General features: G+C 33.4%; 1 protein-coding gene across 1 annotated transcript; it reads left to right on the forward strand.

The window, feature by feature from the left end:
* Positions 1-422: 422 nt before the first annotated feature.
* Positions 423-26,099, forward strand: LOC128529779 (scavenger receptor cysteine-rich type 1 protein M160). Its single transcript, XM_053503296.1, has 18 exons — positions 423-482; positions 8,472-8,795; positions 9,263-9,382; positions 11,289-11,492; positions 11,943-12,149; positions 12,442-12,750; positions 13,658-13,963; positions 14,499-14,777; positions 15,175-15,462; positions 16,741-17,046; positions 17,772-18,071; positions 18,692-18,970; positions 20,154-20,435; positions 21,471-21,599; positions 23,096-23,170; positions 23,360-23,431; positions 24,849-24,998; positions 25,075-26,099. The coding sequence occupies exons 1-18, from the start codon at positions 440-442 to the stop codon at positions 25,236-25,238; spliced, it is 3,837 nt and encodes a 1,278-aa protein (XP_053359271.1). The 5' UTR covers positions 423-439; the 3' UTR covers positions 25,239-26,099.
* The last annotated feature ends 659 nt before the right edge of the window (positions 26,100-26,758 follow it).

Raw genomic sequence — 26,758 nt, forward strand, 5'->3', positions numbered from 1 at the left:
AAGCAAAGCTTATAAAAAGGTTTTTACTTGAAACTCTGTCTAATAATTTGCTACAAAAAAGAACGTTTCTAAGTATTAATGCAAATGGCATGAATGAACAGCAATAATAACATACAAATATATATTAAAAAATTTTTTCCCACAAAATAGTTGACTATAAATTGTTACAGAAAAAGCTTAGAATATATACTAACTTTATTATTATAAATCTGTGCATGTTGTGTCAAAAATATTGAATAAATACATAATTACATCTTACTTATTGGTGTTTGGCTTATAGTGATTATCTCATTTAATAACTAACACCTAACATTAACATTTTATAACCAGAAGCTGTATTAATGGCTGTGACATCATGCAGAGTTTAAAAGTAGGAGATTTCTTCCTCTTGCTCTCTCTCTCTCTCTCTCTCTTTTTTTCTCTCTTCACACCAGTGACCATGTGGTTTCTGCTCCTGTGCATCCAACTTACAGCAATCCAAGGTAAGTGAACATTTCTGTTTTATTATAATAAATGTTTTGTGATTTTGCTTAAATGTCCTGACTTATTATTATTTATAATAATTTCAACTGTTGAATTCGAAGTTAGTTTTTTCCATTATTCTGAGTCACTCACTGATAATCACTATGGCTGAAAAATAATTTGTAAGTACAATATTTATCATAAAATGATTCGATTCCAGTGGTAAGACAGTTGAGAGACAGTGTTTTGTCAGTGAGGGCTTTAATATTTAATTTAATTTTATTTATTTACTTTTTTGTTAAATTTTATTTTCTCTAAATGGGGAAAGGCTGTCAATATTCTAATTAAGAAGAAAATTTAATGACATGACATTTAACATTTTAATCAAAATTACATTTTAATAGAAAATGTCAAAGAAGAACAAACAATTCCCATAAATATTCTAACATTTCAAATTGCCTTCCACGGTGTAATCAGTTAGGGACATTCTTATTATTTTAACACAATTTTGATATGTCTCTGCACAGTATTAGATTTTTTTTTTTTTGTTACTACACATGTAGAAAATTATATGATCATAGTTGGTGGTGCAGTGGTGTAGTGGTTGGCACTGTGGCTTGCACATTTCTCCTCAGGTCTGTGTGCGTGAAGTTTGCACATTTTCTCTTAGCTTGATGGGTGTCCTCCATGCCCTCTGGCTTTCTCCCATCGGCCAGAAACATGCAGAGTAGGCTGATTGGCATTTCCAAATTCTTCATGTGAGCGGGTGTTAGCTTGTATGCCCTATGATGGTTTGGCACATTACTTTTTTAATGTGCTTATAACTGATTACAATATACAATATGAATTCTTACTCACTTACAAACTTATTGTATATACTGCTTTATCCTGTATTCAGGGTCGCGGGGAGGAGAGTTATTACACATTTATTATGTGTATTAAAAATATTTAATATTTCAATATTATAATTTTTTTTGTAACAGTTATAATTAGTAATAATTAGTTCCATTAATTATAGTGTCTGTTATTTATATTGAACATTGTTGTTTCGGGAGTACTCATGTTTGGGGTAACAGACCTGGGAAGATGTGCGAAAAATGTTATAACAACACTAAACCCATTACTACACTTTTTATCCACAATCAGTCAATCATTGGCCATTCTCTATTCAGTTGTGAGAAATTTGAGAATTATTTTCAATAAAATAAAACACAACAATAATAAAATGATTTTTTTAATTATTTAAAAATTGCCCATTTACTGTATCTAAAATTTCAGTCACTGAATTTTAAATTAAAGTTATAGAATTGTCAAATAAAAGCAATATCACACTCTCAATCAAACTGATATTTTGTGTGAACGCATTTAGGTTGTGTGACTTCGGTAATAAAGTTACTTCTGTAATAAAGAAAACATTTTCTACTTTGTCACATAATTTGGTATTACAGAGAATTTCAGGTTTGTGAAGCATTGAGCAGACTTCAATTCAATTAAATTTTATTTGTATAGTGCTTTTAACACATGACATTGTCGCAAAGCAGCTTTACACAATCAAAATTATTTAAGTTTGTATGAAAGGAATATAAGAGGAACCAGACTCAAGAGGGAACAATGGATAGTAGGGCTTGATCTGCATCATACTGTGTGAAACTGGCAGTGCAGTATAACAGGGGGTGTGTTAAAGTTAAAATGGAGTCCTGATCGTTCCTGGAGGCTCAGGTAAACTGTAGGAAACTCCAGTCCAAACCTGTTCAGACTTATATAGTTTTAGAAGTAATTTATCTTTTGATTATAAATTTGTATCTGCTCAAATCTTGAAATTAAAAAGGTGTAATAGGTTTTGTTTGGACTTTTTAATCATGGATTAAAATATTGAGATAAAAAAAAACAATAAAAAAAAAACAATGGGGGCTATATAGAAAATCAATATTGAAATGGGCCAATATCTAACTCGTTTAAGCATTAACAAATTCTTTGTTCAAGTAAATTTGCAAGAAGTTAATTTGCAAGAACTGAATTTTTTTTTGCACAAAAGTTTTGACATTTTTTTTAAAGCAAGAAACCTTTTACTAGAGTATTTTGGAGGTGCCCTGTTGTTCATCCACAAAATCATCTCAATTTTATACTCTTAAATTTGCCATCAAACAAAAACCATATGTTGAGCTACCAAAATTATACATAATAATGTCTGTTAACTTTTATATAATAATTTGTAGAATAAGTTTTTGTAGCAAGTTAACTTAGTTTGTTTAAATAGATTTTGGGCTGCATAAAAATAAATAAATAAATAAATAAATAAATAAATAAATATAATTGATGTGTATTGTTTTATATATTTTTTATTTATATATATATATATATATATATATATATATATATATATATATATATATATATATATATAAATGTAAAATACATTTAATGAAAAAAGTAAACAAAATAAAATAAGTGCAGGCTTAAGGGCCAAGTAAAATGTTTCAAGTGTTAAAGGGACCAGATTTAATGAATCCTACTACCACTACTAATCATCATCATTATCGTACAAAATTATGCTAACTAAATTAAATAAGCATAATAATTTCTAATTTATCAATTTATTTAAAAAATTTTTTTTTTAATGGAGTAAGCATTTATTTCAGAAAACGAACATTATTCAAATAATTGTTTCCTGGATATTCCACAATGTGCAACAATTAACATATAATGTACTAAAAGTATGAGTTTAAGGAGATTTTTTTTATTTTTATTTTTATTTTTTTTTACATATAATCGGATTTCTGTGATATAAGAGGAATAATAAATACTTGTTATAGGAAAAAAAGTAATTTTAGGTTGAATTTCACACCAACCCATCCTGTTATTTTCACGCAACCTGTTTGGTTATTAGTAACATACATTAGAAAAACTATAAAGATCTATCTAAAGTGGAATATTGTATAAAATTAGAGCTTGTCTTTAACCTTACATCTGTAATACATTTTACAGTATAAATTTTTAGTCTTGATCAATTTCTTGTTTCAAGTCTTGATCAAATTTTGATCATTACTGTAAACTTTGTTGTAGTGTGGTAGAACTAATTGTGCATTACTGGCAATAGCTTCTGATGTAATGTCTTTAAAAAGTGAAAGCGACTCTGTCCACCTTATCCCAGTCAACTATGTTTACAGTATATACTACCCAGATGTACAATTTAAAACCTTTTATGTCAAAACAACAAATTCTATCTTGGTAGTGTGCATTTTTAGCAAGCTGAATTTGAAGGTGAAATAGAAATTACATAAATTCAATAATCATTAGCAGCTAGATATTGTCATTGGAAATCATTGGTATGTGAATAATTTTAAAAACATTATAACATACTTTTTTGATGGATTGGCACTCTGTTCAGGGTCTACCCTGCCCGCCTTGTGCCATAAGTCTCCTGAAATATGCTACAGGCCCCCCGCGACCCTGTATACAGAATTATACGGTATAGATGATGAGTAAGTGATTAAATAATCTAACAATACACATCAGTTTTTGACATAGTAGCAATTCATGAGTTTACAAGACCCCTTGTAGTTACATTAATGAGTTTGTTAAAAATTTTAAATGAAATACAGTGCATAAAATACATGTACAATATGTTATATGTTTCATTCAAATTTGCGACTGCGACATGTGAAGTAGAAATGGAAATTAATTATTTTATTGATCAGCAGATGAGAAACTGTATGTGGTATTTATTATTGTTTGGTATAGGCAACAGCAGTCTGCACCACAGCAATAGTTATTATTTTTTACTTTAAAACTAAAGCATATACATCAGATTAAATGTGCTGAAATATAGTTTTTGTACAAATTCATATATATATGAATATACATATACACTGCCATTCAAGCATCACTGCACTGTCTGTTTTGTTTCATTTACACTTTTTTATGGATTTGCAATGTCTCAATACCTGTAACACCTCATTTATCCTAACAGAGATGTCAAAGCACACAGGTGTTAAAATCAAATTTTCATATAAAGGGCTACATTTGCAAATAGGTTCTACAATAAAACAGAAAAAATTGAGCCATTTGGTTTGCTTGAAACATTTGGACCACCAAATTAGCATCACATAGGCTTCAGGTACGACCCTGTATCCCCCTTGATAAATGAGTGAGTGAAACATAATCATACATAACACATTCCTTTATGTTTCCTCACCATATAAAAAAATCATTCTCACCTGTTTATTAATTAAAATTATTTCAATAAATAATTTTTACAACTGTTTAAACAAGGTTAATAATCCCTTTTCCAACCTGGACAGGACAGCATTTTAAGTTTTAGAAAAGAAAATAATAGATGCCAAACACAAAAATCAGGAAACAAAACAAGCAACAAAAGCGAAAACAAAAAAAAAAAAAAAAAAAACAGTAATGGCTAAAACAAACAAAAAAAATGTGTATGGACATGTAAAAAAATAATAGAAGAATTTATAAAAATAAACATTATAATTAATAAATCTTCTACCTTTAAATCACATATCAGTGATATGTGTCTGTATCTATTGCTGTTAAAGTCAAGGTCAAGGTAGACTTTATTGTCATTTTACCGTATACAAGTATACAGGGAGACGAAATGGCGAGAGCTCTGGGTATGCAGTACAGACATACAATACAATAGTGCAATACTAAAAAAAGTGCTGTTATTAGCCAGTCTTGCTTTTTTACTTCAACTGCGTAACTTTTATTAATTCAAAGTTCTTAATAAAAATGTTATTAAAAAATTTATATACACATATATATATACTCAGCAAAAAAAGAAACGTTCTCTGACTTTCAACTGTTTTTACTTTCAGTAAACTTAATGTGTAAATAATCGTATGAACACTAAAAGAGTCAACACCATAAGACATAAACTAAAAATGTTTCCCAATGTGTCCCTGAATGAAAGGGCTCAAAATCAAAAGTACTAGTCAGTATCTGGTGTGGCCACCCGCTGCTTGAAGTACTGCAGTGCATCTCCTCCTCATGGACTGCCTATTGCAGACAGTCTGAGCACTGATGGAGGGATTGTGTGTTCCTGGTGTGACTCGGGCAGTTGTCGTGGCCATCCTGTACCTGTCACGCAGGTGTGATATTCGGATGTACCCATCCTGTGCAGGTGTTGTTACACGTGGTCTTCCACTGCGAGGATGATCAGCTGTTCTTCCTGTCTCCCTGTAGCGCCGTCTTAGGCGTCTCACAGTGCGGACATGGCGATTTATCGCCCTAGCCACATCAGCAGTCCTCATGCCTCCCTGCAGCATGCCTAATGCACGTTCACGCAGATGAGCAGGGACCCTGGGCATCTTTCTTTGGGTGTTTTTCACAGTCGGTAGACAAGTCTCTTTAGTGTCCTGCGTTTTTAGAACTGTGACCTTAAATGCCTACTTTCTGTAAGCTAGTCTGAAACAACCATTCCACAGATGCATGTTAATTAATTGATTATGGTCAATTGAACATGCATGGAAAACATTGTTTAAACCCTTTACAATGAAGATCTGTAAAGTTATTTGGATTTTTACAACATTATTGTTGAAATACATAGTCCTGAAAAAGGGACGTTTCTTTTTTTGCTGAGTATATATACAGTATACAATAATTATACAGTATATACGTAAAAATTTAAAATGTTTTTAGAATTAGAAATGAAATACTTGTAAATTATATGTTAGAAATTATATGCTTTTACTACAGTAAATAAATATACAGAGGGGCACAAAAATGCATACACACTTCAACGGTTGTTACTGTACCTATGTCCTTTTCAAAATTTTATTATGGCAGCAATGTGTAGTAGTATGTTTCCTCCAAAGATACTGTACTGTAGCTTGATTGTTGATGCTGTCATGTGACCGTCATATTTTATGCATATATTTTTTATGTTGAAGTGTGTATACATTTTTTGGGATTCCTTTCTATAAATACATACATACATACATACATACATACATACATACATACATACATACATACATACATGTATGTGTGTGTTACTTAAATTGCATGCAACATGATTTTGATCAGCTCTGTGGTGTAACTGAAGCAGGTACAAACTTTTTACTTATCAGAAAATCTGCACGGAAGTGCAACTCTGAAGAGTTGAGTCCTGAGACTTTCTCTCAGATAGGAGCAGACTTTCAGCAGAACGTGTGGTTAACCACTCCTCTGCATGTGATACTCACGCTAGTATTTTCCACTGACCGAATGATTTTTAATTCACACTCTCGTTTGGAAATGATATTTGACTTTAAAAAGGCTTGCATGTTTTTTACTACAAGTATGGATGGGCTTTTAAATGTTTTATTTATTTAGTGCATTGCAGTAGGTTCTGTAAAACAGTGCTTAGAATGTATGTTCTCGGTATGTCTTCAGTTATATGAGACCCAACTTTATCTACTGTTGTGGTTTGTTCGAAATGAGATTGCAATAAATAAGGATTTTTAGTACAGTATTACAAACTAGGACCACACACACACACACACACACACACACTCACCACATGGAAAACAAATGAATTAATGAATAAATAAATAAATAAATAAATAAATAAACTCATTCCCTTACTCAGTCTCTATACCATCCATCCTGTTTAGGGTTGTTGGGGGGCAAGGAGCCTATTCCAGGGAACTCGGGCCACAAGGCATGGTATACCCTTAAGGGGTGTCAGTCAATCACAGGACACACACACTCACACCATATGGACAATTTGAAAATGCCAGTTAACTTAATCTATAGGGGGTTGAATTGTGGGAGAAAACCGGAGTACCCAGAAGAAACCCACAAGCATGGGGAAACATGACTCACGGCTGGAGTTAAACCCTTAAGATATGAGGCTAACCTTTATGACACTGTGCTGCCTAAATACGCACATACATTTATACATCATAAATATTTAGAAACATAATAATTAATGTATTATTATTATTATTATTATTATTATAGAGGCTTCACACATAATATTTATTATATACTTCACAATTATGTATACAATGTACACTAATCAGCCATAACATCAACCATTGATCACCAACTATTCACCAGTAAACTGGTGAGAGGTTCATGGGCACCCAAGGCCCACCCATGCCCACTGGGAGCAAAGGCCATCCCATTGGCCATTATTAAAATAAAGGCTCATCTTACAGTGCATTTGCCAAAAACATTACTTGATTATCCCTAAGACTTTTGGGATAAAAGTTTAACTTTATGAAAGCTGCATCCCATTACATCTGGCATAAAACTAACACAGGATTTCATAAAAAGAACAGCATACAAAACGAACAGTCAAACATGGTTGTGGCAGTGTGATGATGTGGTTGCAGTTTCAGGACCTGGATGATAATTCATGGAACAAAGAATTCTGCACTATCCTGAAGAAGAATGTCTAGCCATCAATTTGTGACCTCAAGCTCAAGGGTGATATAAAATTCTTCAGCGATGTAAAAGACTCACTGCCGGTTATTGCAAACATTTCATTACAGTTGTGTGTTGCCAAGGACATCACAGGTTTAGGGGCAAATTGTTTTTTGTTTTTTTTGGACAGCTTTTTTTTCATTTTAATAATGAAATCATCGTTTAAAAACTGCATTTTCTATTTACTCAGGTTATTTTTGTGTACTATTAAAACTTGTTTGATGATCTGAATTCGTTAAGCATAAAAAATATGCAAAAATAATGTGAAGGGACAAATGTTTTTTTTATGGCACTAAATATTTCTCACCAATAAATAAAATAACAGCAACATGAATTTTACTGTACAAATAGTTTTAAACAAATTACTATACACTTTAACATCTACTTTAGAATTTTCCAGTAATTATTAAATAATAATCTACTGTACATAAATTATTGGTGAGAATTCAAGATTATTTCTAAAACGATATTAATGATGATGATGATGATGATGATGATTATTATTATCATTTTAAACAAATATTTTATGTTGTTTGTTTAAGGTCAGTGCATAATGATTTATAGTCCTTTGTCTTTCACAGCACAAAATCGAATAGCTTTACGAGGATCGAGCCACCCTTGTGAGGGTCATCTGGAAGTTTACCACAACAATATATGGGGTTTGGTAGGCCATCATCAGTGGAGTCCCAAAAACGGTGAAGTAGTGTGTAAATCTCTAGGGTGTGGTAAACATGTGGGATCTGGGGTTTTCGAAAATAAATACAAAAAACATGCTTCAGTTTCACACTTTTGGCTGGATGAAATAAATTGTACTGGGACAGAGGACAATCTCTGGAACTGTGCGTCCAATGGATGGGGTACCACAACTTGTCAAAGTCACAACTACATTTCAGTTATCTGCTCAGGTGAGTACAAATGTTCAGTGTTTTAGCATGATTGCGTTTATTGCAAAATGTCTTCAAACTAAATGTAGGTGATCAAAGTGTGCATGGATCAATGTACTAATCAATGTTTGATTGAACTTAATAATTTTCCAATATTAACAGTTCACCATGTTTCATCCCTTTTATTGCCCAGCCTGTTGGACACACCTCTAGTATTAGGCTGTTAATAATGATAAATGAAAGTGATTCAGTTATTTTTTTTTAAATACTAAACAAGTCAGTTAAGAATGTTAATTGTATTAAAAGTGAATGTTATTTGTACAATAAGGCTAAAGAGGGAGCTAGTCGGTACATACCGCTAAGTGAAAACACCTTTATTCATCTATTCTTGCACAGACTTCCTAAATGTGTTACTTTGCTCTGGACATGCTTCTTGCTTTCTGTGACAGAGTTTTTTTTTTGTTTTTTTGTTTTTTAAATCAATACAGGATCAAGTACTCTGAAACCTACTCTGAGTCTCAATCTAAATGGAATGAGTAATGAGTGTGCTGGGGTGGTCCAGTTCAGAACACCAAACAGCAAGGTTGGCATCTGTTACCAGACATGGGGTGAGTTTTACATATCAATTTGTCTGGTCATGTGTATGTGTAAAAAAAGACATTGTACTGTATCTTAGCGTTGACTTTAGTTAATTGCTTATAATTTTATTTATATAACACTTTTAACTCTGGTCATTGCTGCAAAACAGCTTTACAGAATTAAAAGAAAATTTGAAAAAATGTGTATGAAATGTGAAAAATTATGTATAAATCAAAATTATTGTCCCTCATAAGCAAGCCGAGGGCGGCTGTGGCAAAGAGATGACACTAGGAAGAAACCTTAACGAATAGCAGGAATTGTTTCAGTCATACTGTGTGTTGGGTAGCAGGAGGTTCAATATAACAGGAGTCTACTTTTTTATTCGAGACTCACGTACAAAACTGTAGGAATTCAGTTCTGAGCTTTTCTTCTCTGAGAAAGTTCTGCTTTCTCTTACTATATTTTTATTTTAAAATATTTTATCTTTATTATTATTTTTTAAATAACTCTCCTCAGCTTATACTGTATTTTAATTCGATTGTATTTCAACTGCCTCTTGGTTTGAGATTAAACGAACGGACCACCTGAGTCATACTTCCGGGTCAGTCTTCCAGCGCTAAACCTTCAGGGCTACCGATTTGCTCCAGCAGGTGGCAGTAATGCAACAAAAAGCTACAACTTAGTCAATATGGGGTGGAATAAGGAGTTGAAGGGGGAGGAGAGGGAACATTTAAAACTGGAGATTACCAGACATGTAAAGAAACTAGAAAAAAAAAAAAAACCCTCACGAATTTACAAGAAAAAAAAAACACACAACTTGAATTAATATATAAGACAATTTGAAACTCGAAAATATTCTTTTTCTATCAAGGGAAATCTAGAGTCCCACTTCAGGTATTTTCAGTTCCCTGTGTTGTATACAGGGCTACCGCTAACCTCCACCTTACTGTAGCTCATTGTTTTCCCATTGCACAAAACAAAAGGAAAAGATCACATTGTAAAACTTAGTAAAAAAGCATTTTATGTTCCACTAAAGTTTTAAAATAATTTTTAAACTTTCTCAAACTTTTTTTGTTCATTTACAGAATGACGTCCATGTATTTTGTCCCTCGGTTGTTCTGGTTCTGATGGAAAACATTTAGCGATTGGAAAGAGGAAAAAGTTACAGTGACTATGACCAAGTCTTATGTACAGTACTGAACATATGAGCACAACATTGTTTTAAGACCAATTTAAGAAATCCCAACCCTAATCTTTAGACTCCTTTCCCGCTTGCTCATACAATAAAACCTTTGGCCATAAAGAGCTGGTTTTATACAAATTGCATTTATAGTAAACATGCTATATTACCAGTATTATCTATCTTCTTGGCTTTGTTAGCATACTACCGAGTGACAGATGGTTCATGCTCTTTGTGTGCAACGAGTCACTATAGCAGCAAGTAACAAAGCAGAAGACTAAGAGATTATATTTAAATGGCTGATTAGATATCAGACATTCAAATATAATCTGATGCAAGATAATCTAATTAATGCAAACGATTGTTTCTTCTGACTAATCCTGTGGCATGTGTAGTTTGATGTTTCTGATGTCAGATCCATATGCAAAATGAACTGTGGATTAGAAAAATTGTGAAGAAGTGTATAGAAATATTATGGGTTGGCTTGACTTGAAGACTTTACAAAAGTAAATACATAATTAGTTTTAATTCAAAAACGTATTTAAGTTTTACAATTTAAAAGTAGGCCCTACCTTAATACATATGCATATGTCTTTAGAAGCATCTCTGAACTGAATAACTCCAAGAGTTCATAGGAAATGTGTGATCTGTATACTATGGTGTCGGTGCTCTTAGTAGTTACTTCCATTGAGGCAAGCCCTGTCAGAAATTCAGGATTAGAACCTTGTAACTTGTGATGTATTTATCTCTTGTAGATGATGCCAAAGGCAATAAGGTGTGCCAAGAACTTGGATGTGGAAAACTTCAGAAGACACTCATGCCCATTACCTTAAATAATACAGGAAGCCTTTATAGCGTGTCCTTAAATTGCATGGACAATGAAGACTTCTTATGGCAGTGTGTGGACTGGGTATCTGCCAAAGAACCATGCCAAGAAGAAGTCCAAATCATCTGCCACGGTAAGACTGTGTCTTGACAATTCTTAAGCTATATTTGAGGACCCACGGTTTTTAAAAGCGAACATACTGTACATACTGTACATACAACAGCTTATACAACAGATCATTTTTAGTATGTATGGCAGCCTGGGAAACCTTGATCTACATATATAGTATATAGATTTTAGCAAATGATTATTAATGTTTTGACAAACCTTTTTAAAGGCCCATAAAAATAACCAACAAACTGATTAAATTATAATATTTACTGTATAAAAGAATCTCACCTAACTAGCAAGATATAAACTAAAACATGTTTAACCTGTCTTTGTGTTACACTAGACAAATTACATTTTCTGACAATGACCCTCTGGAATTTCTACTCTCTTATAATCTTGCAAAAGCAAATACAGGACATAATTGAAAGTGTGAATGTATTGATGTAATTCTAAAAAGGGAACAATTTTACAGATTATACTCCTGTCCGTCTGCATGGTGGGACTGATGTCTGTGAAGGAACTTTGCAGAAGTACATTAATAAAAGCGAGTGGGCTAATGAATCGTGTCAAGAGTTTGATCATGGAAAGTTGGACAGCATGTGTGCTAAGCTTAAGTGTGGCAGAGCTGTCAGTGTAAAGCCATGCAATGAAAGCAAGAACACCTGGCTTAAATGCTCAGGTAAGCAGAATTTGAATACGCTAATCATAATAATAATTTGGCAGTGCATCATGGGTATTACAGTACAAACAATAATACACCTGAACTATTATTTTCTACATTTCTATGACATAAAAAATAACTTGATTAAAATCCTGACATTCATTAAATGTCATCGTTGCTTTGTGTTTTTTCTAAAATCACAAATTAACAACTATTAATGGATAAAAAGGCAATTAACTAAACCCATGTAAGTTATATGCAGACCATTCATTTGAAGCTAAGCTTCTATTGACTACACCATGCTTTTCAGATCGTGTCACGGTAGAACTAAGAGAAGGTGAAAAAAGGCCAACAAAATGTTATGGGGAGATCTATGTCAGCAGGAATAGTTCTCACAATGCAGTGTGCACCAATGGCACCTCTTCTCTTGAGAAGGTTGGCAAGGTTGTGTGCCAAGAGCTGAAATGCGGAACTCCTCTTTCTGTGTTATCGGGCTCTGAAGTTGAGCAGGGCCAAATTAGTCACGTTGAATGTGATGGACAGGAGAACTCTCTGTGGGAGTGCAAACACCAACATGGTCCTGTTGAAAAGTGTCAAACCATCACCGTTATATGCTCAGGTAACTGCAATGCAAGTCTAATATGTTAATGTTCACAACTGATCAAACACCTAAAATACTGTATATTCTGTATAAAAATGTTAAATATTGTGAACGGTGAAAACACTTAGTGTAGACATAGGCTTTCCAAAGACACAAAGAGAAGCCTCTTCAGGCCCTAATAGTCAACTTCTGTCTTTTTCCAGCATTTCCTTTAAGTTTTTTTCCCATTACTTATTTATTCTTTTTCCACTAACATCACATTTTGATGTTCTTTCTCTTTTCTTCTCTCACAAGATCTTCGTCCAGCTCCCCCAGTCTTTCACCAGTCTCTAGTTTCAGTCTTATGTTCAGCTATTCCCCAGTCTTTCCTTATGTCTCTCCTGAGTCCTTCCTTCAGTCTGTCCTCGCAGTCTCTTCCCAGACTTTTCTCCAATTTCTTTGCCATATCTTTTCTTCAGTTTCACGCAGTTTAATTTTAATTTCTTGATAATCCCTGCTAATTCTTTTACCATGATCTGTCTTCTGTCTTTCCTTCCCATTTCTCCATGACTTCCCCCAGTCTTTCCATTTAGTCTCTCATTCAGCTGTTACTTTATTGCCTCTCCAGTCTATCCTAAAGCCTTTATTCCAGTCGATTATTTAGTTCCTTCAATTTTCCCAGATTTGAGCGATCTATAGTCCCTTCTACATACGAACATTCGAATGTGATGAACTTATGAAGATCGTATAAGTATGAACTTTTAAAGATCGTAAATAAATATGTTGGAGTTAAAGTTCATTAAAATACAGATGGCAAGAGTAGATTTCTTTTTTATTTAGACAGTATGAAGGTAAGAGCTGTCCTAGGTTGGCATTACTCATTAAGGGGAAAAAAAATCTGCAATAACCACAATATACTTGATTTGTGGTTTCTTTTAAATTACAGACTCTCTGGAAATGCGACTAAGCAACGGTCAAATGGACAAGTGCGCAGGCCAACTGGAGTTGAAATTAAAGGATGAATGGCAAAGCGTGCAAACTACACCCGGGTTCTGGCCAGAGGAAAACTCAAAAATGGTGTGTCAGCATCTTCACTGTGGAAACTCAGTGAATAAACAACATACCTTTGTCAAGAGAAATTTTAAACCAATGGATTGGAAGCTTCAATGCAAAACCTCAAGCATCTCAGAGTGTAAACTGGAACAGAAGAAATATGATTACACGGGTTCAGTTATCAACATCATCTGCAGCGGTATGGGCTTTAGTATATCGGTGTTCACCCTTGAGTTTGTGGTTACTGTACGAGTGAAGTTTTATGTGTGCTCCCATACCCCATGCTGTGCTTGATTTAGTTTTCTCCTACTTCTTAGGAATGGATTGGCAACGATAAATTTGCCCCCATGTGTAATTGAGTGTGTTAGGGTGTAAGTGTCTTGTGTTTGACAGGTTTTCCTTTCTCATTACCAGATATCCTAGCATAGGCTTTGGATGTACACTGACCCAAAACAGAATAAATCAGTTAGTTAAGACAAAGAAATTAAACATATATCATAGTTTATATCATGTCTCATCGTATGTTTTTTTTTTACATTATTTTATATTAATGCAAAACTCAAGTCATATGAAATGATTATTACTATGATTTGTATATAAGTTTGAATTGTACATCAAATCATGTTGTTACAGCAGCATTTCTTGAAACAGTCCCAAAATGTCATTAAAAACCTATTACATTATAGATTCAACAGTGCTTCAATTTTATTTCTCTGTTGTTGTTTTTCTGACAGATTATAAGCTCTGGTTTCTGCAGGGAGACTCACCATGTGAAGGCAGAGTAAAGGGTGAAACTGGTGAATACTTGCAAAACATCACCAACGAAATGGCTAAAGAAGTGTGTTTACGAAATCGTTGTGGACAAGGAATAGTCGTCCCGAAAATTGAGAACAACAACATGAACTCCTCAGTCTGCCATGAAAACACAACCTCTTCTTCCAATTGCTCCATGAAGAATGTGATCAAATCGCCTGATTCTCAATTTGTCTATGTAAACTGCTCAGAAAAAAAAAGTAAGATAATCGCTAGTGATCGCTAGTGTATAAGTAGCATAATCAAAACTCACTAAAATTGTTATAGAGATTATTTAGGAATTAACCAAGCAGGACTATTTTTTGGTGGTGCTTAAGGGGACCATACTGTATGCATTCCTACCCTCCATTAGCAGCATACATGTGCATTCGACACGCCATTATCAGCATACATTTATGTTGTTGTTGCTGTTGGTCCTTGTTGTTGGGCTGCTTTCATCACAGGGTCTCCACAGTGGGCCGCATAAAATTTCTCCTTAAGAACTCGCCTCTGGAACAAATTAAATTTGCATACCAAGGTCCCACTGTACCACAAATTGTACAGAAATATTTTTCTTCTTTTTAATTTACTATTCACATGGACATATTTCCTGCTCAGGCTCCAGGAAGGTGTGGTTGCAGAATAAGTGCTATGGGAAGGTGCTGGTGTGCTCGGATGAAACCTGCGGTGTGTGTGCAGACACCTGGACAGAAGCACAGTCAGGAATGCTTTGTAAGAACCTGGGCTGTGGACAGGCGATCATTTCGAACTACAAAGGAGAGAAAAAGCCTGGAGTGACTGTGGCTAGTGTACACTGTTCTCAATCAGCTGAGAACTTCAGCCAATGCAACTTCATAGAACTTAAAGATAGCTTATGCACAAGTGCCGCCTACGTTGCCTGCACAGGTAATGATTTTATTCTCTCTAAAGAAACCAACTGTAGTGATAGTAATAAAAGTAATGGTTGTTGTTGTTGTAATATTAACATATCACATACTACATCCTTATTAGAACAAATTATAAATACAGTAAATAAAATAAAATAAAATGATAATAACAGTAATTCCTTTTTACTTTTCTTGGCTATTGTCTTTTGAATTTTTATAAAGGAAACTATGATATTAAATCCTTTTTAGGACAGATATTATCTTTTTCAACAACACAGATTTTTGAGTGCAACATCTCAAGGTACATTGCTTAAAAAATTCAATGTCATGTCAATCCTGTCAGAATTATACTGTAAGGGTATTTGAAAAAAGCTAAATTATTAAAGGAAGCACTCGACCTGTAGGTGGTGGATCTCTAGAAAATATAAGAATCATCAGGGATAACTCGATGTGATATTATCTTGATACATACTCTAGGTGCTGATTCGATTTGAGCATTTGCCGCATTGAGATTCCATTTAACCATTAAAAAAAAAACCCTGATTCCATTTTCTTTACAATTCTAAACAAATTTACAAATACAATAGTTACCTCCCACCTGTGTGAATAGTTTAGAGTACACCACCTATAGGATTATAAAGGAGATTCAAAACAACATTTTACCATTTAAAATGCAAACATAACCAATGCACTATAACCAATAACAAATGCAATAACCTAAAGCCTAACCGAGCCACGCCTGCCCTTAATGATATGTAACTGAATCTATTTTACCTCCCTGTTTCCCTCTCATATTCTAATTTGTCACAAAGGTCTATTATATATCATTATGTTACTTTAATTCTTTTATCTTATTAATATATATTGATTCCTTTAAGGGTGTATTTATTTCAATAATAAATATGAAAATTAATTAGTAATCATCTGGATATTTACAGTACTAGAAGAGTATTTGTAATTTTTTTTTTTTTTTTTTACAAATGAGCTATTAGATAATTGCTCAAGTGAGGTTTATTATTATTATTACTATTATTATTATTATTATTATTATTATTATTATTATATTTGGTTTTGCTAAAGACCGTTCTTTAGATCTTTTTCTTAAATATTAGGGTTAACCGCCCCCCCCCCAAAAAAAAAAAAAAACTCTTTTTCAATAGTGTTGACTAAACTAGGAGCATAGTATAAGGGTCTTTCCAATGACGTCAAGGCATACGAGATAAGAGAGTCTGCCAAATACCTAAATGTAAATGTAGACATCTTTAACTTTCCCTTCTTCTCATGACATCTTCCACAGGGAGTGTGATAGCTGATCTGCAAGACCCCAGAGATAAGTGTGCTGGAAACATTAAGCTATTTTACTCTGGTGCTTATCTCCCACTGTGTTACAACAGCATCGATACCCACACACAGGATTTGATCTGTAAAACCTTAGGCTGTGGAGGAGCCATCGAGAATAGTTTTAGTAAGGCTATCGACAGCAGCTATAAAAAAGATGGACTGACAACCGTCACTTGTAAAGATGGCAATAGCAACATTTCCAGCTGTGACTTCTCTAAGACTAAAGTAGAACAATGCCAAGTTGGCCATCTCCAATGCAAAGGTATTCATTTTACTCATCCAGCGGTATTTTTTTCTTCTTTTTCTTGTAAGCACACTAATGTGTAAGCTATGGTTTAGGCAAACGTTTAAAAAAAAGATTATTAAATTACATAAAACATAATCAAATATATTACACTCTTGGAATAAAGAGTTCTATGTAGAACAGATACTAGGTCTGTGTAGAATGCTAAAGCACAACTTGTAACACGTGTCAAAGTCTGGTAACATTAAGTATTGGGAACTATTGCTATTTGTAATAGAAACATTCCATAACTGCACAAAAAAATGTCTTTAATCATATGATCTATTACTGTATGTTGATTATATTATAGGACAATTTCATGCAAAGGGCAAAATTGCAAAGGGACAAAAGTATTTTGTCTACTTTGTCTAAAAAAATGAGCACCCCCCATTTTTTTTTAGCTAAGTCATGTTTACATAACTGGTTGAAATAAAATAAAATGAATTTTATCATGTTGCCTGGGTTGTGCTGAGCAAAAAGATACGTCAGTCTGTATTGCACAATCCTCCCAGTACACAATTTATAATTATTGTGATATAGTTTAAAAAAAGGTTCTTGTCTATTTTTACTTTAGTTCTTTAACACAGTTAAAAAGTATGTTTATAAACCTTTTGCATCCAAAGTGTTCCCCTCCCCAGGTCCTAGTCACGTTTGAATTCAAAGACATATTCTTTATATATATAATTTATTTTTATTTTTTTCAGATTGGAAAAGGCTGCTACTTATCAATCCTTATTCCGCCTGTGAAGGAGCAGTCTTTATCCAGAATCAAACCGACCTCTATGCCGTTATTAGTGATGGTTGGGGCAATCAGGAAGGTAAAGAACTGTGTAAATATCTAGAGTGTGGGGAGCTATTTAACATCTCAGGTACAGCACAGGTGAACACTGGTGTCTGGAGCAGCAGCTACCACTGCACAGGGAACCCCAAAAGCATCTGGGACTGCGAGAAAGAAAGTTCACCAACAACGAATAATCAGCTAAGCATCAGCTGTACGAACAAGGGTGAGCAACACTTTAGAGTTTACTTTGTTACATTACACACTCTTAAAGGTCCCATTAGGTATTTTGCATTGTTATTTATTTAAAACAGCATAACAATTTTCATTTATTAAGGAAACCCTTATTTTAAAATTTCCTAATAAACAACTAAATCTTAGAAGTTGTGTTCTCATTTTTTCTAAAAGACAACTCGGAAATGTATTATAATATATGTTTGGGGTAACATATTGTTTCTTTAATAGCAATATAGATTCTATAGACATAAAGCTGTAATTTTCTGTAATTTTATCTTTTTTTTAGATTACCAATTAACTGCAAGAGAGGGAGATACATGTAGAAAAGAGATTGGTGAAAACATGACTGGTTATAGCAGCTATATGTTGCTTATTAAATGTAGCTATCAATAAATGAAAAGGATCAGTTTCAGTGTGAAACACATTTAAAATGTTGACATTCTCCATTTGATGTGCTATAAAAAGAATAAAACACGTGAAGTGGCATTTGGTTATTGTTGATTATATTTTTGCAAATGTATTAGGTTGATATGGTCACAACAATCTCTTCAATTTGTGTGTTTCTGTATGTGTGCTGTTGTTGGTGGTGTTGGTTGTGTGTTTCCACAGACAAGTCTCAATTGTCATTTACCAGTATCGAAGACAACAACTGTACAGGTGAGGTGAAACTTAAGAACGATCCTGTGTGTTACAAGTCACAGAACACGGGGCACGTGTTCAATGAGTTGTGTCAACAAAGAGGCTGCAGTACGTCTTTTAGGACCTTTCCCACCACGTACAAAGGAAAAGCACGTTACGTAAGCTGCACAGGAAAGGAAAGCAATCTTCAGCAGTGCAATTCATGGACAAATGAGTGCACGGATGGTGGTGTCATGTTGGCGTGTACAAGTAAGACCCAAGGGACCCTGTGCTTTGTGCTGGATAGACACCAGTTTGAATTAATTAAAAAAAGATAGTAAACACCTAGTTTTTAAAAACTAGTACCGTACAGCTATCTAGTAGTGGCATAGTTGTTGGCAGTGTTGGGGGACAGTAGTTTTTAAAGTAACTAATAAGATTACAAAATTACTGTCTTTAAAAAGTAATCAGTTACATTACAGCGTTACTTTCTGAAAAAAATCACTAGTTCGGATACTTTTTCATTGCAGAAAATGAAAACTCCTTTGTGATTCCTCATGCATGTTGTTTTAGTCAAGACCTTTATAATTATATATCAGTTAATAAGTTTGGCCCATAATCTGTTAACTACTAATACCCCTGTCTTTTACGCGGTTTCACGTGGTGGCCGTAAGTTTAAGCAGGAGAAATCAGTAAGGACGTAGTTTTGTCTCCTTTGATGTGGATCTGCCACGCTTTTATGGGCATGTTGAAAAAAAAAAGCTGGAGTAGACGTAATCGAAGCAAGACGTGGGAATGACTCAATAAGGATGCTTTGACTGGTTACGTTAATGGCATAACGTAAACATCTTAGGAACTTCGCAACTTAACGCATTGATTGAGTTGTCAAAGGGATGTCACTGCATCGTTGCTTCATCAATGGTGCTCCCACAACAACATCTTCAGGCTTGTGCAATGATCATGGTGCCTCCATGCACGTTGTAGAAGAACGCGTTAAGTACATATTGTGTTTTTTCTGATGTTTTTGATGATCAGCGCATCCATGTCACTAATAGCTTAATTCATTCTGACTGGATCTGGACATTGTGATATACTCATTGAGAATCTGACAGGGACTAGCCTAGGAAATAGACTTAACAAATAATTTTTTTCCCATTTTGACCAAGTTCCTGCAGTGTACTTATTTTTAGGATGCTTAAAGTGTCTTTGTCAGAGTGTGATGGGGCTTTTAAAGCTTTTGAAGGAGAAAGTGAAACCTCAACATTATTTTATATCCCTTATGAAATTGCTGATATTTTTTAAACACCATTGTACCAGTGCTAGTAAGAACATTAACAATATTCTCTGTGATGTCTATCCAGCAGAAAATGACCACCTTTTTCCCCGTTGTTTATATGCTTCATGTTTTATATATTTCCTCTGCATTACAGTATTTCGTACCGTTTGTTTACAGTGGCATTTAAATGGAACTTCAGCAGCACCTGTGGAGGCAAGCTTCAAGTGAACTATCGGGGAAAGTTGGAATTCGTCCAACCTCTAGAAAACATGACTGATGCAAATAGGATATGTAATGAGCTGAAGTGTGGAAATGCCAGTACTAATAAGTTTGGGAATATTAAAAATAAAACCACCATTGACATAAAAATTAAGTGTGATAAGAACCAGAATTATGTAAAGCACTGTGTCAAATTTGAGCCACGAGAAACCAGGACGATTGCAGTAATTTATTGTGATGGTGAGTGAAGAATAGGTCTACATTTTTTGTTTGTTTTTTGTCTTTCTATGGTATGTTAGTGTCTTTTTTGAATATAGTATATATGTTTTTTTTTTTACTATTGGTTTCTATATGGCCATGTTTTACTTGTTACTATATTTTGTGTAGTGTTTGGATATGCTGTAGTTAGTGTGTGTAATTATGTTACGCTTCTTCATTATGCTGGATTTCTTACTATCATTTACAAGTCACGAGCACTGCTGAAGTTTCATATTTAACTTTTCTGGAAGTGTCTCTGACAACAGAAAAATCACAGTAATGTTACACAGGGACATACAGTACTGTGCAAAAGTCTTGAGTCACCCTTGAGCCACTTAAGGGTGCTTCCAAAGAGCCAGACTTGTTTGTTTGTTTATTTATTTATTTTTACTGTAGTCTTGTAGAATAGGTTCAATGAAAGACATTTTTGGCTCTCATTTTTGACAAGCCTTTGTCTCTGGTTTTTCAGTCCAGTACCTGAACCTGAGCAGTTTCAGTGGAGTGTGTTTTTTTTTTTTTTGTTTTGTTTTTTGTTCCGGTGACACAGTGATCTATGAATTGTTTAAGGATAAATAAAACATTTAGTTAGAGCATGAACCAGTAAGAACCAGGTGCAGATGGTAAAAGATGATCGGGCCGGTGAGGCTGAATGGTGAATGGTTGGAATGGACGAGGGGGGAAATGAAGCTGCTGCTGAGGTTGTTACATGAATAACCAGTTTTTAAATGATATCTTTAGGCTCCTTGCAGCACAGTCACAGTAAAACATTTGTTCCTATTTCCTTAATTTAATCTACATGATTTAGTTTCATTTAAGGAAATGAGGAGTGGCTTAAGACTTTTCCATAGTACTGTATATACAGTAACATATGGTTGACATTATCCATAAATAATGAATGAATTGTTCTTTTATACATGCTACTATATTTAAAAGAAAAAAATGGTCATGTTTTATGAAGATGAGTTATTATTTCAATATCTTGCTCTAGTCTATTTATGTATATGTTTGCAATTGCAGAATATAATCTTCCAGTAGAGATATCTGCACCAGAGACCGGACTAATTGTAGGGATTGTGGTGGGACTTGTGCTGGTGCTGGTGGCTGCACTGGTTGTGTTCTGGAAGCGAAAAGCTTTCCTCACCATATGTAAGTAGCTCAACGAACTGTCCAGACACCATAACATAATGAAATAATATATGATAAAAAAACTGATTATGATCAGTGAGAGCAAAGCAAGTGAATACAAGGTGTTTTTTATTGTTGTTGTTGTTGTTGATCCATTTAAATCCTACAGTAATACCGTTATCTATTGTCCATTTCTTATTAACGCATAAAATTAAGCAGTCATAATAATCAAGCAGTTGTAATAATCAATAATTTATAGAATAACTAAATATACACACACATACAGTATGCACACAGTATGTTGCTCGAATGAATTTAAAATTTAAATCGCAAGCAATCTCATTTACCGCTCATCATTTAGCATCACCAGTATACTAATCACCGGCCTGATCATCTGTCATCATCTGCACCTGTTTCTCACTGGTTCATGCCTTAAGTTGGATGTTTTTTTATTATTATTCCTCAAGACTATTTTAAAAAAGGAAGAAAATCTGTCTCTTTGGAAACAAAATGAAGGGAGGCTCAAACCCTTTGCCACAGTATTGTTCCAGGTCCCTGGTCTCAGGTTTAAACCCCAGCAGCACCAAGTTGCCACCATTGGGTCCTTGAGAAAGTCCCTCAATTGCTTAGATGTACAGTATAATAAGATTTTTAAAAAGTTGCTCTGGATAAGGGCGTGTGCCAAATGCCGTATCTGTAAATCTGCAAATCTGCACTGTACATTTTATAAAATGCATTTTAATCCAACTCACTTTTACTGTTATCATACTGGGGTGTACAGTATAAAAACATGTGGTTTAACTATTCTCAGGTAAAAATATATGACTTACATTCAATTCAAATAAAAATAAAGACGTTTACAGATGAGTAACACAGAGGAACACTACACAACAAAAAGAAAAACTATGAAATAACAACAATACTATACTAATATACAGAATGACATCAAACAATTCCTAATGCTCATAATTAAAGTAGTTTAGTTATATGCTAAATTAATAAATAAACCAGCTGAGATGTAGTCAACCACTAGGTGGACATCTTGGTTCATTCCTTTGAGGTCCCTGGCTGTGCAGGGGGAAAAAAAGAGGCTAAACCTTAGTGACAAATAACCAGAGTATAAGCAGAATGAAAATGTATTAAAAAATATGTTATATGTTTGTAAGGAAAACCAGTGCAAAAGATGTAATTCTCGAGCTACTACTACAAAACAATCTAATATTACTAGAATAATACTATTATTATGTATTGAAATGGAATTGTTTTGGCCATACTTTTGTGTTGGAGCATTTACCTTTTACAGTGGTAGACAAAAGTATTGAGAAAAAAATGAAATTCAAATTATAATGACATTCTCAATATTATTTTTTAATAATGACAAGCAAGATAATAAGAATAATTTTATTTTATGCATGAATTTGTCCTTTACAAAACATACCATCCCATGTAAAAAAAAAAAGTCTCCTGCATTAAAACATGCTAAATTTCATTTTTTTTAAATACTGCTTTTCTTACAGTAAGCTTCAAGTTTTCAGATGAAAACCCTGATGTGGAGTTGAGCGAGAATGAAATGCAAAGTTTAAAGGAAAAAGGTAATGCACAGTGTCCTAAAAAAACTTTTCAAATGATCATTTAGTCAGATTGGTGGAAAGATGAAAATAGATTTTAAAATTTTAAATGACTTTAATTTCATTAAAATTGTTACATTAAAAGTGATACCTGACCCTTATGATACTGTACACAGTAAATCATTCACCTATAAGCTTATCTTTAAACATTAGATATGTTCAAAGTGGAAGATTATGACAATGTTGTTACCAGTGAGAACCAGATGGAGGATAACCAGAGTAAGGGTAAGTTATCATTTACATTTATTCATTTTAATCAAAGCTGTTAAAGTTATAGTACTTTAAGTGATCCAGCTTGAATAAAGTGTCGAGCTTAAATAAAATTATGAGTACTGTATAATATTCAGGGAAAAGTGGAAGTAGTAAAATTTTTTTTTGACGTTTAAAGGTTAAGTTTAATCATAGGGAAAAGTTGAAAATCATTAAAATTAAAATAAGGGATACATTTAAAGAGGAGTAAATATTTGCACGACTCAAGGTGTATAAAATTTAAATTTAAATTTTATTTGTCACATACACAGTCATACACAGTATGATATGCAGTGAAATGCTTATACGACTGTGACCTTAAAAAATAATGAAAGCTTATACATAAGTAAGAAATATAAATAAAAGAAATACGTAAAAAATAAAATGAACTAGTAAAATATGCTGTACAAAGTAAAATATACTGTAATAAAAGAAATACGTTAGAAAATAAGAGAACTAGTGAAATGTACTGTGTACAAAATGTACAAATTAAAATATACGTTACAAATAAGAACAAAATATCAATATAAGAACAAAAAATCTATATAACAAATATAGAAATATAGAAAAGAACTAGGAATTTGTCAAAAACAGAAATTTTGAATTTTAGAAATGGCTGGGGTGTGCAAATATAAATAAAAAGTGACTTCGTAAAGTGACTTATTAAAGTGATTTGTGCAGTGGTCCATAGCTAAAAATATAAATATGTGACATTGTAAAGTGTCTTATTAAAGTGAACTATCAATGAGTAAATGACCGTATAAAAAGTTATTAAAAAAAAAAGTTTATACCAGCTGTAGATGGCCGAGTTAGTATTTATACCAAATACTTTTTCTTCAAGTATTTCCATTTAGTAAATATCATAGTTTAGTTTAATGTTTCACAAATGTCCCACAACATTGTCATTCTATGAAACTTTAATACAGTATAAAGTAATCTAACTATTAACTGATCAATAAGATGAGTAATAAATATAATTGGTAGTGCTAGTAAATCACTGTAGTATTAGAGGAATTATACATGTTACTTCTTCTTCTTCTTCTTCTTCTTCTTCTTCATGGTTGCATTATTGGAAAATAATAAACATTTGAATAATAATGTGTTACTGCCTATTTATTTATTTATTTATTTTATTACAACATAGTTTATTACATTTTACTTACCAAACTTTATCATCTTACAAAGTTAAGATGCACAGAAAAATAATTGAAGTGTGATAATTATTTTTTAAGAAATTTCTGAGTAACTTAAAAGGAAAAAAACTAAACCCAATGATACAATACAGAGTCTTTTTGTTTCTCCAAAATACTGTTAATTTCTCTTTATTTTGTACTTTTAACTCCACCTTACATTGTGTCACATTCTGTGTTCTTATTAATATTTGGTATGACAGTAAGCGGCTTTGAACATGATGAGGAGAACATGAGGACAAGTAAAGACTCCTCTGGGACTGAATACGACGATGTTGATGAAAAACACGTCAAACCAGAAGACAGCAGCCCCACCGAACCAAGCCTTCCACCCAGACCTGACAACTTACTTGGTACTGTAACATTCCTTATTTCTCAACTAAAAAAGTAGATAATTAGAATGAGATGTTATTCCCATGACCTTCACAGATGAAGTGACATTCGAAGCTGAAGTGGAGTCACAGGAGGATTATGATGATGTTCTTTCACTCCAGACTGTGGACAGTGAGCAAAGAGACGGCTTCAGTGTCCCTGGTCCATCATCAGCATTACTGGTCTCTAATGATGAGGCCCAGTCTCAGGAAGATGAGTAATCAGGGGCATTTTTTACTTAGATTGGGACATTTTTTTTCCTTTTAAAGGCATGAAAATTATTTCACCTAAACAAATATATACTTTACATTATGCTCAAAAGCACTGGCGTAATCGCAAATAGCAACATATGAATGTGTCATAATTGTAAATACTGGCTCTTGTAATGTGCAGGAAAATTTGCTTAAACTGTGTTTACACCATTCAAACTTGTAATACTGAATATTGAAAAATAAATGCAATGCTAGGGTTTATCATCGACTTGAAGGGTGTTCATGTCAAACCAGAACTTGTAATGTAATTTATCGTGAATTAAGGTGTAAAACTTATTGACATTTATAAAAGACGGCAAACACAGTACAGTAATTCGACTCTTAGCTGCAATTAAATATTTGAACGGTACACAATTTTTTTTATTTTAGAACGCCTACCAAATACCTTGTCCCCAACTTGCAGAGGAGACGCATCTGTCTGTGGGAACTGTACACACAATCACCTCCCAAAACCACTTGCACATTACAGGAACTCGCTTAGGAGTTATTGTCACATTCACTATAAAATCTGATCTTGCTCTGAACCATTTCCACATGTCTGCGCCATTAAAGGAGTTCCTGGGAGACCAGTATTCCAGATGTGAAGCAGGCAGTCCAATAATGGCTATGGTACACTGCGAAAACTTTCTACTCTGATGGTAATCAAGCTTTATTGAAACCCTGGGATAAGTGCATTAGTGTAGTAGGGGATTATATAGAGAAATAAAGAGTTTTTACTCCCATAACTGTGTTCTGGTGTTCTGCACAATCAAAAATCCTGGTTTGATTTAAACACCCCTCATACTATATATATATATATATATATAGACATGGCTGTAATCAGGATTATTATTATTATTATTATTATTATTATTATTATCATCGTTCTCTCCTGCATTTTAAAAAATATGTGTTTGTTTCACTATTAACATTCATCAAACTGTTGTTTTGAAATATGTATTATACACAAAGTTGCAGGAACCATATATCCCTGCATTGTGCAAAAAATCTTCTTTTAAAACTGGCTGAAATAATTGTTGACCGTATTATACCTCTCAGCCTGTCTTTCGATCTCCTTGTCAACCTTTATTATTCACACTGTCTATTAACTGCCTTTTTTCTTTTGCCTTTGTTTCCTCCTGTTTCTATTTTATAACCTTGTACGAGTTTCTCACATGGTTGTTATGGATTTGAGTCTATCTTGCCTTAATCCTAACCCCCACAGTGTAAATACATATTTCTGAAACAGTCTGAATAAATCTATTTTCAAAAAAAAAAAAAAAGATAAGAAATACAAATATCTATCTATATTTTTTCCACATTTTTATTTGCTTTATTTATTTATTTATTTATTAGAAAGGGTCTATGATAAATGGACAGAATGAAGAATGGCTCTGATGCTGTATATTAAACTGTATGGCTCTAACATTCTTATAGTTTGATTTACAGCACAAGAAGCCATTTTCTCAATTTCATCCTGTATGCCTCAT

Source organism: Clarias gariepinus, chromosome 9, assembly GCF_024256425.1.
Source record: "Clarias gariepinus isolate MV-2021 ecotype Netherlands chromosome 9, CGAR_prim_01v2, whole genome shotgun sequence".
Lineage (NCBI taxonomy): Eukaryota > Metazoa > Chordata > Actinopteri > Siluriformes > Clariidae > Clarias > Clarias gariepinus.

Bases quoted from the DNA above. Each gene is read 5' to 3' on its own strand.
- LOC128529779 (XM_053503296.1), top strand. From the start codon at position 440: ATGTGGTTTCTGCTCCTGTGCATCCAACTTACAGCAATCCAAG. The intron at 15,463-16,740 runs GTAATGATTTTA...CATCTTCCACAG, and splicing joins CGCCTACGTTGCCTGCACAG to GGAGTGTGATAGCTGATCTG. The intron at 24,999-25,074 runs GTACTGTAACAT...TGACCTTCACAG, and splicing joins CAGACCTGACAACTTACTTG to ATGAAGTGACATTCGAAGCT.